Consider the following 11,164-nt stretch of genomic DNA (forward strand, 5'->3'; position numbering starts at 1 on the left):
CATTTACAAATATTTTCTAATAAAAAGCATCTATATTAAGCTACATTAAATTAATTTCTACCTGAAACAGAAACCTCATCTGGAAGAGCCTGCCAATCCTTTACTGCTTATGAGAGCAGAGCATAGGAGAGAGACAGCTGACAAGAAAAGAACCTACATTGTACTTGACATTGTATTTCTTGGAGTGATTACCACTTCTGCTCCTCCAGGTTGCATTTGAGGAGCAGGTTTCACCTGCATTTTCCTTACGTGTCTAAATGTCAGGTGGGCAAGAAGAAAATCTCCCCTCGCCATTGACACAGAGAGGTAAAAACTGCCATGGCTGTCTCACTGTTGAACCATTGCATGTGGACTAATTAGAATAGGAAATGAGAGAATAATTTAACCAATAGGAGGTAGAATACTAATTAATAAGAGAACTAGGTAACTTGTAGCCAATGACCTGTGATTTCTTTGTTTGCTAAAATGTATATGTATAAAGTTTTGAGAATCAGTGTGCTTGATATGTGGAAAACCTTGACCACTATACAGAGTAAACAATGTCTCCTTTCTAAACCTGACTCTTGCCCTCATTTAGAGAGTCCCTACATTGGAAACAGGAGCAGATGAAACACAAGTGCTCTGCCACTGCTTAACATGTTGGATTAAAAGCCCTTCCCATGTCCCGAGACAGGCAGTGGGAGTAAAGGTCAGGTCCCTGAGCAGGGGTTTCCTTGTGCACAGACACAGCACCCAGTGCTTTTCCACATCACCCCCAGTGTGCAGCAGCCAGACCCAGTGACTGCCCCTGAACTGACATGGCAGATGCCCACCTGGCCTGAGCTCTGAAATAGGAATGTCAGTGTGAGAACATGACTGGGGCTAAAAAGATAATGATTTGGAAACCATAAGGGAAAATACGTTTGCTACTCCCCGGATGGAGCACAGTCAGCACACCCGACCTCCCCCACACAACACAAACCAAGGGGGACTAATTGGAGGGTGGAGCAGAGTGGAGACACTGCAGCCAGACTCTGTCAAAACTCTTGCAAAGGATGTAACTTTCTAGCTGATCAGCTGCTCAGCAGCTGAAAACCGACGGAAATAAAGGAAGATGTCCTGCTGTTGAGCCAGCAACTGTGGCAAAATCCCTCTCCTTGGACAGACACGTCCCCATCGCAAGGGTATCTCAGGTACTGAGATATCCATCCCCAATTTACAACCACTTCTGACTGAGTATGCATGGCTAAAGTCACTCAACCTCCACCTAAACGTAAAGAAATAGTATAAAAGTAAGTTGAGAATGGGGAGAAGTTAGGGAAGACTACATCACAACTTCTGGGATCCGTTGGTGAGCTGAACCTCTCTTCTCCCTCATAGGGACACCTATTGGGTAAGAGCTGTGCTCTGTGTGCACTGAATGATCATCTCATGCTAATTGTTATTAGGGATTTTATTAGGGTGGCTTGTCTGTATATTGCCTTGAATTAGTATATTGTCTTGAATATGTTTTTGCAGTCAGATACTGTCACTGGCAGTGCTGGAACCTTAACCTGTCATTATCACATTAACAGAGTTATTGTGTACACTGTTAACGTGAGTCCTATAACGGTGCTGGCAGTGGGTAAAGGTGTGGAGGCCCGGGCGGGGTCTCTCTGTTTGGTGTGTGACCCTTGGTAATTCAGTGGAAGCGCCGCTGATCCAGTGAGGAGTGCCCGTGACAGTGTGGGGCGGACTGGTCGGGCAAAGGGCCTCGCCTTGCCTGGCGGACTCACAGACTGATCAGACACATAGTGTATGAGCAAATCTCCCCTTTTCAGTCAGGAATATAACAACAACTTTTTTGGCTGTGTTTATTAACGGGCTGCTGCGTTCACTCCGCATCGCCACATCCGCGGTCTCTGCCGCCGCTCGCCGGCGGGAGGGCGCGACGGGAACATGGCGCCGGGGGACGGACTACCACTCCCAGCAGCCACAGCGACCGCCCCGCCCGGAGATGCGCATGCACTGCCCCTCCGGCCGCCCGCCCCTCCTCTGCTAACGTGTGACGCCTATTGGCCGATACCCGCCGGAACCGGCGGCGCCGCGATGCGTGCCGGGAGTTGTGGTTCGCTCGCCCCGTAGTGGAACGGAGTGAAAAGGGCGGGCGGGGCGCGTGTACTACCGGTCCCGGCGTGCCCCGCGCGGGCCGGAAGGAGCCGTCAGCAGCTGCCGGCAGTCATGGCGGGGCAGATGGCGGTACTGGGTGAGGCGGCGGCGCGGCTGGGACGCGTTTAGGGGGCTTTCGTGGGGGGATTCACTGGGGCTCTCGCGTCTCTCTGCCGGCGGTATCGCCCCGGGCTGTCTCTCCAGGGTGGCTCGAGCTTCCCGTGCTCGGTGCGTTCCGTTGCGTCCAGTTCTGGGCTCCTCAGTCCGGGAGGGACACGGAGCTCCTGGAGCGGGTCCAGCGGAGGGGACAAAGATGATTAAGGGACTGGAGCATCTCACCTGGGAGGAAAGACTGAGGGAGCTGTCTCTGTTCAGCCTGGAGAAGAGACGACTGAGAGGGGACCTCCCCAAGGTCTGTCAGTGTCTGCAGGGAGGTGTCAGGGGAAGGACCAGGCTCTGCTCGGTGATGCCGAGCGATAGGACAAGAGGCAACGGGAGAAACTGATGCACGGGAACAGATCAGCGTGTGCTCTGGGATGACCCTGCTGAGCAGGGAGGTTGGACCAGGTGACCCACTGTGGTCCCTTCCAGCCTGACCCGTTCTAGGATTCTGTTTCAGCCGGAGCGCTCAGTGGTGCATGGCTCACAAATAAACAGCCCAGACCAAACCAGGACTTTTGGGTTTCCTGTTGTGCCTGATGATTATAAATAAAATTAAAGGCAAAACTAATCAAACAGAAAACTACTCTGCACTTAAGTCTAACCCTTGATTTAAAGGCATAGAAAAGATGCTTTTTGGGAGCTCTGTCTGAAACAGAATGAGTCAGCAGGGGTTTGTATCTCCTTATTTTCAGGCTTCAGTGAAGCTGGAGGAGGTGTTTGAATTGGGAGTTTGTTGTTTCACTGGGATTTTGTGCAGCCCCATTAATTCTGTGTCCTTTTGGGGTCATTCAAAGGCACTCCCCCTGAAGTATGAATTAGCCTGTGTTATTGAAGTAACTTGCAGAGAGAAAAGGAATTATTACAGTGTGGTGATATTTTTGAGTTTGCCTTCTCTCTTGTGCTTTCTTTTTTTCATCAGTTTAGTATTTAATGGCTGAGATTTTTGACAGCCACTCTCTGTTCAATTAAGAGACCTGAATTTGCTGGTGACCTTTGAAGAAATTAAAAACTAATTAGGGAGCTGAACAGGCTCCAGTGTGTGAAATAAAACCGCAGGAGGTGCAGAGTGTGACACTGTGCCATTTGCACTGACTGACAGCTTTGCAGCAGGAGATCCTCTAACCCTGTTTTTTACCACTCTGTGTTTCAGGCTCTGCAGTTCTGGCTCTCCTGTTGGCCAGCTACCTGGCACAGCAGTACTTGCCCATGCCCACCCCCAGAGTCCTTGGGATTGACCTTGGCACCACTTACTGCTCCGTTGGTGTCTTCCTGCCTGGAATAGGAGAGGTGAAGGTCATTGCAGATGAGAATGGGCACAAAAGCATCCCAAGTGTGGTCTCCTTCACAGACCAAGGGGTGTATGTGGGATATGATGCCCTGGAGCTGGCTGATGCCAACCCTCAGAACACCATATATGATGCCAAGAGATTCATTGGGAAAATCTTCACTTTGGAAGAACTGAAAAGTGAAAGCAGCAGGTATCCCTTTAAGGTAAGCAGCATCTTCAGTTCCCTCCAGGCAGGACGCTGTAGGACACAGTACAGGCTGGGGGATGAGCAGCCCTGCTGAGGAGAACTTGGGGGTGCTGGTGGGTGAGAGGCTGGACATGACCCAGCCATGTGCACTGGGAGCCCAGAAACCCCCCCGTGTCCTGGGCTGCATCCAGAGCAGTGTGGGCAGCAGGGGAGGGAGGGGATTCTGCCCCTCTGCTCTGCTCTGGTGAGACCTCACCTGCAGTGCTGCCTCCAGCTCTGGGGTCCCCAGCACAGGAAGACATGGAGCTGTTGGAGTGAGTCCAGAGGAGGCACCAAGTTGATGAGAGGGATGGAGCACCTCTTCTATGAGGAAAGGCTGAGAGAATTGGGATTGTTCAGTTTGGAAAAGAGAAGGCTTTGGGGTGACCGAATTGTAGTCTTCCAGTAGCTAAAAGGGAGCCTTCAAGGAAGGTAGAGAGAGACTATTTACAAGGGCACGTAGTGACAGGACAAGGGAGAATGGCTTCAAAATGGGAAAGAGCAGGTTTAGATGAGATATTAGGAAGAAATTCTTTGCTGTGAGGGTGGTGAGGCACTGGAACAGGTTGCCCAGAGAAGGTGTGGCTGTCCCATCCCTGGCAGTGTTCAAGGCCAGGTTGGATGGGCTCTTGGCACCCTGGTCTAGTGGAAGGTGTCCCTGCCCGCGGCAGGGGATTGGAACAAGATGAGCTTTAAGGTCCCTTCCAACCCAGGCCATTCTGTGATTCTGTGACACTTGAAATTTGTACAGGTGATCAGCTTGTCAGACCTTGAGTCATTTGGCTAAATCTGCCTGAAAACCATGAGAGATATCCAGAGAGGGGAAGGAGATGGTTGTGGAAGTCATGTACCCCTGCACAAGAGCTGACAGTGATTTTCCATAAAACCCTGGTTTTTCCTACAAGGAAATGTGTGTCTGGGTAACCTTCCAGCCCCTTCTCTGGAAGGATAAATTTCAACTTGAAATGCTAACTGTACTTTGCTGAAACTTCACTTCTCCCCTGAAATTCTAAAAAAAAGATTAAATAAAAGTTTAAAAGTCGCATCTCTGCCCCAGTGCATTTTTTTCGTCTACCACTTTTCTAGTGCTTACTTGACCAGCAGCAGGTCTTGAAAGCTGCCTTTTACTAACATTAATTGAACATGGTGCAGAATTTGCTGAAAGCTGCCTTTTACTAACATTAATTGAACATGGTGCAGAATTTGCTGAAAACAGACCAATTTTCAGGTCCTGCAAATAGTTTCTGAATTCTTTACTTGTTAAGAGAAGCTGTTCCGGTACCAAGCTGTTTTCTTCCTTTCAGAAAGAAGAAGTGGTGGGAAGCTTTATCAGTAGGGTAACCTAATGATTAAAAAGCATCACTTCTGTCTTTGTGGTGTTGAAATGGATTACACAGTTGCTAGGTCTTAACTTCTTTTGATGTGTCTTACTGGGGTTCAGTGGGTGTCACTTGTTTGGATATACTTGGACCCCTTAAGTGGCATGTTTTCTGTAATTCTCCAAGTCAAGAAATTAATGTGATCTAGGCAGTGGCAAAAGCACACTTGTATTTTTGCAGATTAAAGACACTGTGTGCAGATAAAACGTGGTGGGAGCAGGGTGGGAAAATGACTTCTCACCTGTGGCTTGTGTTGCTTTATCTTTCTAGATTTTCAACAACAACGGATCAGCTGAATTTTCCGTGACAGCTAATGGAACCTTTCACGTCACTCCAGAGCAGATTGGCTCCCAGCTGCTGCTGAAGCTGAAGAGAATGGCAGAAGCCAACCTTGGCATGCCCATTTCCAAGGCAGTCATGTCTGTGCCAGCAGAGTTTGATGAAAGGCAACGGAATGCTACCGTTAAGGCAGCTAACCTTGCAGGTGATGTATTCCAGTGTTTTTGTAGGAAACCTTCAGGTCTGTTTCCCTAACAGCAAGGTCTTTGGGGAGGATATAGAAACAGTGAATCAGTGATAGAGAAGCTTAGAATGGATTCAGTCTCCAAGTCCCAGCAGGTGCAACTGGATAATGCAGACATAGGTGTCTGGAAGAAGGAGGTTTTGCTTTGGGGAAAATAGAGTTTTTGGTAATCTCCAAATAGGGAGACTATATAGAGCACCCTTGGGCAATAACAGAAACAGAATGTATGAAGTTAAGGCTCCTTAGCAAGGTTTGTCCAGAAGAAATGTATTTGGGGAAGTGGTGGTTCATGACTTAGCCCTGATGCTGAAGCAGTACTACTTTAGGATTAAATAAGGAAAGGAGTCAATTGAGTACTACCCCTCAGAAAACTACTTCCCTTAGATCTGATATTTAACTTAAAATGAATCTGGTTTAAAAAAAATAAAATAATGGCAAATGTCATTCTGATGTGAGAACTGCAGTTTTCTGAAGTGTACTTGACTGTTGCTTCTTGTTTCTGCTCTTTGCAGGGCTGAGGGTTTTGCGAGTAATCAGTGAGCCCACAGCTGCAGCTATGGCTTATGGACTCCACAAAGTTGATGTGTTTAATGTTCTGGTGGTGGATTTGGGTGGAGGAACTTTGGATGTGTCTCTGTTGAACAAGATAGGAGGGATGTTCTACACACGAGCCATGGCAGGTGAGAAAAATCCTTTTGTTTCTGAAGGAGTGGGAGGAAAGGTGCATATGAAGTTGCTGTTGGAGGAGCTTTCTAAAACCTACCAGTTGTGCCATAAAATGTTCTCCCAATGCATTCTCTGCTGCTTTTCATGCAGAATTAGGTTTGTGACTGGTTTCAGTGAGTAAGATCACAGAGTCACACGTTTTGGCTGAGGGGTAAGTCGTGGTTTCATTTTATCCACGGCTGTCAACTTCTGTGCCCACTAGTAAAGTGCTGGTGCATGTTACAGTTACTTTGGCTGGGCTTTTGCAGGGCGAGGGTTGTTACAAATCTTCCTGTTACCTCTGTCCAGATTAGGAATACTTGGCAAATCATTGACCAGGGCTGAAAAGCATCCCGGCTTTGTGTTTGGTGCCAGCTCAGTGAAGCAGGTTTTGGGAATGCCCATGCCCAGAAGTAAGTTTTTTGATTCCTGTGTGCCAGGATGATTTATCACTCGGCACAGAGGCAAGTGGCAGCAATATTTAGTCAGACTGTAGTGAGTGCACGACTGCCTTTCAGATGACTTGGGTGCAGACAGGTCTGAGGTGCAGTGCCAACCTTCATGAGCAAGTTTTGATGTGAGCTGCTGTAAGAGTGGAACAGCAAGGAAGATTCAGCAGCTTCATTCTGATTTATTTAGACAGAGGTCCACTGAGTAAATTCCTGTTCTCAGTCAAACCAATGGAAATTTTTATCCATCATTTGTTCTTCAGGGGACAACAATTTTGTCTGTTTTCACAGCTCTGTGAGCTCTTTTGCTTGCATGATTATTCTGGTCCTTGAGCACCACCTCCCATTAAAGAAGGTGCATGCTGCTTTGAAAGTGATGTGTCTGATGCCTTCTGTTCTGATCTTTCAGGTAACAACAAACTTGGAGGACAGGATTTCAATCAGAGGTTGATGCTGTATTTGTATGATCACCTCCGTCAAACATACGGTTCTCTGCCAACCCGAAAGGAAGAGATTCACCGCCTCAGACAGGCTGTGGAAGCAGTTAAATTAAATCTGACTGTTCATGAGGCAGCTACACTAAGTGTGGTGTTGACTCTGCCAGAAAGCAGGCTTACCAGAGAACTTCCAAAAAGTCAGGTAAAACCAAACAGTGCACTAAAAGGTGAGACTTCACAAAAAACAAGAGACCTGAACAGTCTTGGAGACACTTCCGAAGTAGAGAACGGCTTTGTTGAAGTTGTGTTTGAAATGGAAATCTCTCGGAAGCTGTTTGAGAGGTTAAATGAAGACCTTTTTGAGAAGATTCTTGTGCCCATTGAACAAGTGTTGCAGGATGGCCACGTAGACAAAGGAGAAGTGGATGAAATTGTGTTAGTCGGTGGCTCCACACGGATTCCCCAAATACGTAAAGTTATTCGGGACTTCTTTGGGAAGGAACCCAACACCTCTGTAGATCCTGACCTGGCAGTTGTGACAGGTGTAGCCATCCAAGCAGGAATTGTTGCGGGGTCCTGGCCTCTTCAAGTCAGTGCCGTAGAAATCCCTAATAAGAATTTACGGAAGACTAATTTTAACTGAAAAGAAACTCTTCCCAATTGCATTCCAGCTCTCCAAAAGTGTGCTCTGAAGGTGCACACTCATCTGACTGGCAGTGGAGCCTAATCTTAGCTGTATTCTATTTCATTTTTATCTGTTCCAGTGAGGTGTTACTGGACACCTACCTGTGTTAAAGCTTGATGTTACTTTAATGGTACAAACGAGTTCTGAAGTGTGCTGTATTTACTTGGAGATTGGCTATTGGATGAAAATGCTAGTGATGACACACCCACATTTTCTTGCTAAATTTTATTAGCAAATCCTGGAGCGGTGTGTGTTTAAAATATAAAGGGACTGTGACCAAAGGTTTGAGATAATGTGGTACTGTAGGTATTCCCAGGTCCAATACCTTAACTGTGAAGCAGTGTTAACGCACAGGGCACTGGCAGTGCTCAGCTTACATTTATTTATTAGATTGAGCCATTTGAGCATTTAAGCACCTTTCTAAAAGGCATGTTGCAGCTTGAATGAGACTTAGGCATTCACTTGATTCTTCTGCTGTTCATAACAGCATAATGGTATTGCTGAGGCTCTATGGAGAATTGTCTCATGTTTCGGGGAACCTTATTGAAAACGTAGCTCTTGCCAACAGTTACTTGATGTGTCTCCAAGGCCTTAATTCCTGATCTGGCTGTGATGGTTAACACACAGGTGCTGCTGTTCTACCACTGATGTTCTCCACAGAGATATTCATACCTCCCCTGCCTTGTTTTAAAACTGCAGTAATTTTATGTATCTCAAAGCCACACTTGTCTGTCTACCCTTGAATTTGACCAATACAGATTTCACTGTTGTTCATCTGCAAGTGTGTGATGTCTTTCCCCTGATGGACCCCAAGCCATCCTGTCCTCAGGGAGAAAGTGTGGGACAGAAATGTGGGACTTCATCCATGGCCTGGATGAAGTCTAGTTCCTGTAATCCTAGTAAATGAAAATTGACCCAACTCCTTCATACTTTTTAGCTCATATCTCTGGATTAAGTTTTGTCATGTCCTCACTCTAAACTGAACAGAGGTTGTAGCTGTCCTATTGGGAAGAAAACAGTGTGTGTACCTTGGGGTTTGAGGTGGCACTTCTTAGGACTCTCTTTTAGACAAATAGTTTGCTATCCAGCTATCTTGAAAATGCATGAGGAGAAAAAAATTACTGATCTGAAAAAAACTCCTAGTTGGTGACAGTTCTACTCTCTTTGGAGGAATAAAGCAATACTTAAAGGCAAGTTGAATTCTTTATCTGTGTAGAAATTTCTATGATAAAAACATGTCATTCAGCCAAGAGTGACTTCAACACCCATCAGCCCAGTCTTCACCAGGTAAGTTCTAGTAACAGGTGGTTCTAAGCATTTTCTTGTCTTCTCCAGAATAATTTTGTTTGTATTAAACCTTGCCAAAAGTTAATGTGGGGCTTAGATTTATTGTTTTAACCTATGACTATATTAAAATAGGCTTATTACTCTCTTGGCAGCAGACCTGATTTATGGCACTGCCATAAATCAGCTGTGCTGACTCAGCTGTTTGTGTAGCTGTTGTCTAAACGTATCTTTGAAGTAATCCAATTAAAAACCTCTTAAATTGAATCATAGCTGCACACAGCATTCCATCAACATTGTTTAACTTGACAGAGGATTCTCGAAATACTGCTAACATCTGTTTCACTTTCCTGAGTTGAAGGCCAAAGTGATTTTATTTTTTTTTTTAATTTGAAGATTCTTTTTCCCTTTGTGCCTCTTTGAAAGTGACCCCAACTAAGTCCATATGGAACTTCCAGTAGCTAAAACTCCTGCAGTGAAAGAAGTGCCTTTCCAGGGAAGCTATGGATGAATGCCAATTGGTACAGTCCTCAGCTGCTGTTTGGGGCCTTTGCTTTGCAGATATAAATGTGTTCAACATACATTCCAATGTCTTTGGAATCATTGTGACCTTTGCTTCTGTTGTGCTGTGAATTCATCTCAAAACCTACTGGAGTTACAGTAGGGCTTTAGTCTTCATGTCTTTAATGCACTGTGTAAAACAAGCAGACCTGTGTAAGAACAGAACCACATCACAGTAAGTTAAATGATTAAAAGCTTTTTGCAGTTTTGGGACAAATTGTCCCAAGGAGTGTGGGAGTGACTTTAAACTGATAAACTCTCGAGGCAAATAAATGAAGTACTTTTGTTTGTTTCACATACTCCTTCAGTCTGGAGGAGTTAAATCTCCTTCAGTGTTAATCTGGGAATTGGAAGGGAAGGGTGAGTTGTTTACTTGTTAAAATTAAATTCACAAAAGGGTATTTATTCAGATTTCTATACAGGTTGGGTTTTTTAGTGGAGAAATTACTGTACATTGGGTATCTCACAATGCATCCTTATTTATTAAATAACTTTTGAATTCTGCAAATTATTTATTTTGTAACTTTTAATACTGTATTTTGGCACAAACCATTGATGAGTCTGCTGTACTAAGTGGATATTTCCAGGTATACACATGGGTTGCTTATCAAAAGTCTCTCTTTAAACAAATTGATATTTGAAGGCTGAAATCTTTCTAAAATCCTTGAAATCTACAGTTGCCTGTGGTGTTAGATGTGTAACAAGTTTCTATAGCTTAAGCCTGTTTTGTGAGTTGAAATTCTGAAAGCATTAAGAGGCCTCAACAGTTGTATGTTCCTGAATTGTTTCCCAGTGCAGAGGATGAAATGCATTTTATAAATAACATTTTAGAATGTTTTTAATAAAAGCAATTTCTATCCCTTCTGAGCCTCATTCTCACTTCTCACAGACCTGCTCTGGTCCTTTTGCTGTCCCACCCTTTCTTTCCCTATCCCAAAGTACCTGGCTGGAAAAGGAGTCCAAGAGTAGCTCCTCAAGTTGGGTCCCTCTCAGGATCTGCAGCCAAGTGAAGGTCACCTGCCCAGGCCCAACAGTCTCAAGCACCTTCTCAGGACTCTGAGCAGGTGGTGGCCCTGTGGGGCAGAGCCTTTCTCACATGGTGGGTGCCTATGAGTGGTCCCTCAGGACAAGACTGGGACCTGGGAGGCTTAGGGGAATTCCTGTTTGGAGGAGAAAGGGCAGAAGGGGCGAGGTGTGCACTGAGCTGACTGCAGGGCTACATGGCTTTGTGCTGGCAAGGGAGTTGGCTGGTGCTGTGGTGGTTTGGTGGGTTGGGTACTACAAAATCTGAGTTAATACTGAACTCAGCCAAGTGGTCCTTCCTTGTTTCTTGTCAGA

At 45.6% G+C, this 11,164-nt stretch overlaps 1 protein-coding gene across 1 annotated transcript; it reads left to right on the forward strand.

Annotated features, from left to right (window-relative positions):
• The first annotated feature begins 2,118 nt into the window (after positions 1–2,118).
• Positions 2,119–9,353, forward strand: HSPA13 (heat shock protein family A (Hsp70) member 13). Its single transcript, XM_027648754.1, has 5 exons — positions 2,119–2,224; positions 3,440–3,780; positions 5,453–5,666; positions 6,218–6,385; positions 7,269–9,353. Exons 1-5 carry the CDS (start codon positions 2,200–2,202, stop codon positions 7,937–7,939), a joined length of 1,419 nt encoding a protein of 472 aa, XP_027504555.1. The 5' UTR covers positions 2,119–2,199; the 3' UTR covers positions 7,940–9,353.
• The last annotated feature ends 1,811 nt before the right edge of the window (positions 9,354–11,164 follow it).

Source organism: Corapipo altera, unplaced genomic scaffold (genome assembly GCF_003945725.1).
Source record: "Corapipo altera isolate COAL_440 unplaced genomic scaffold, ASM394572v1 58, whole genome shotgun sequence".
NCBI classification, from domain to species: Eukaryota; Metazoa; Chordata; class Aves; order Passeriformes; family Pipridae; genus Corapipo; species Corapipo altera.

What these genes read in the sequence shown, in the direction of transcription:
- HSPA13 (XM_027648754.1), top strand. Translation starts at nt 2,200, where the DNA reads ATGGCGGGGCAGATGGCGGTACTGG. An exon ending in GGGGCAGATGGCGGTACTGG is followed by an intron (nt 2,225 to 3,439) that starts GTGAGGCGGCGG and finishes TCTGTGTTTCAG; the next exon opens with GCTCTGCAGTTCTGGCTCTC. An exon ending in TAAGGCAGCTAACCTTGCAG is followed by an intron (nt 5,667 to 6,217) that starts GTGATGTATTCC and finishes TGCTCTTTGCAG; the next exon opens with GGCTGAGGGTTTTGCGAGTA.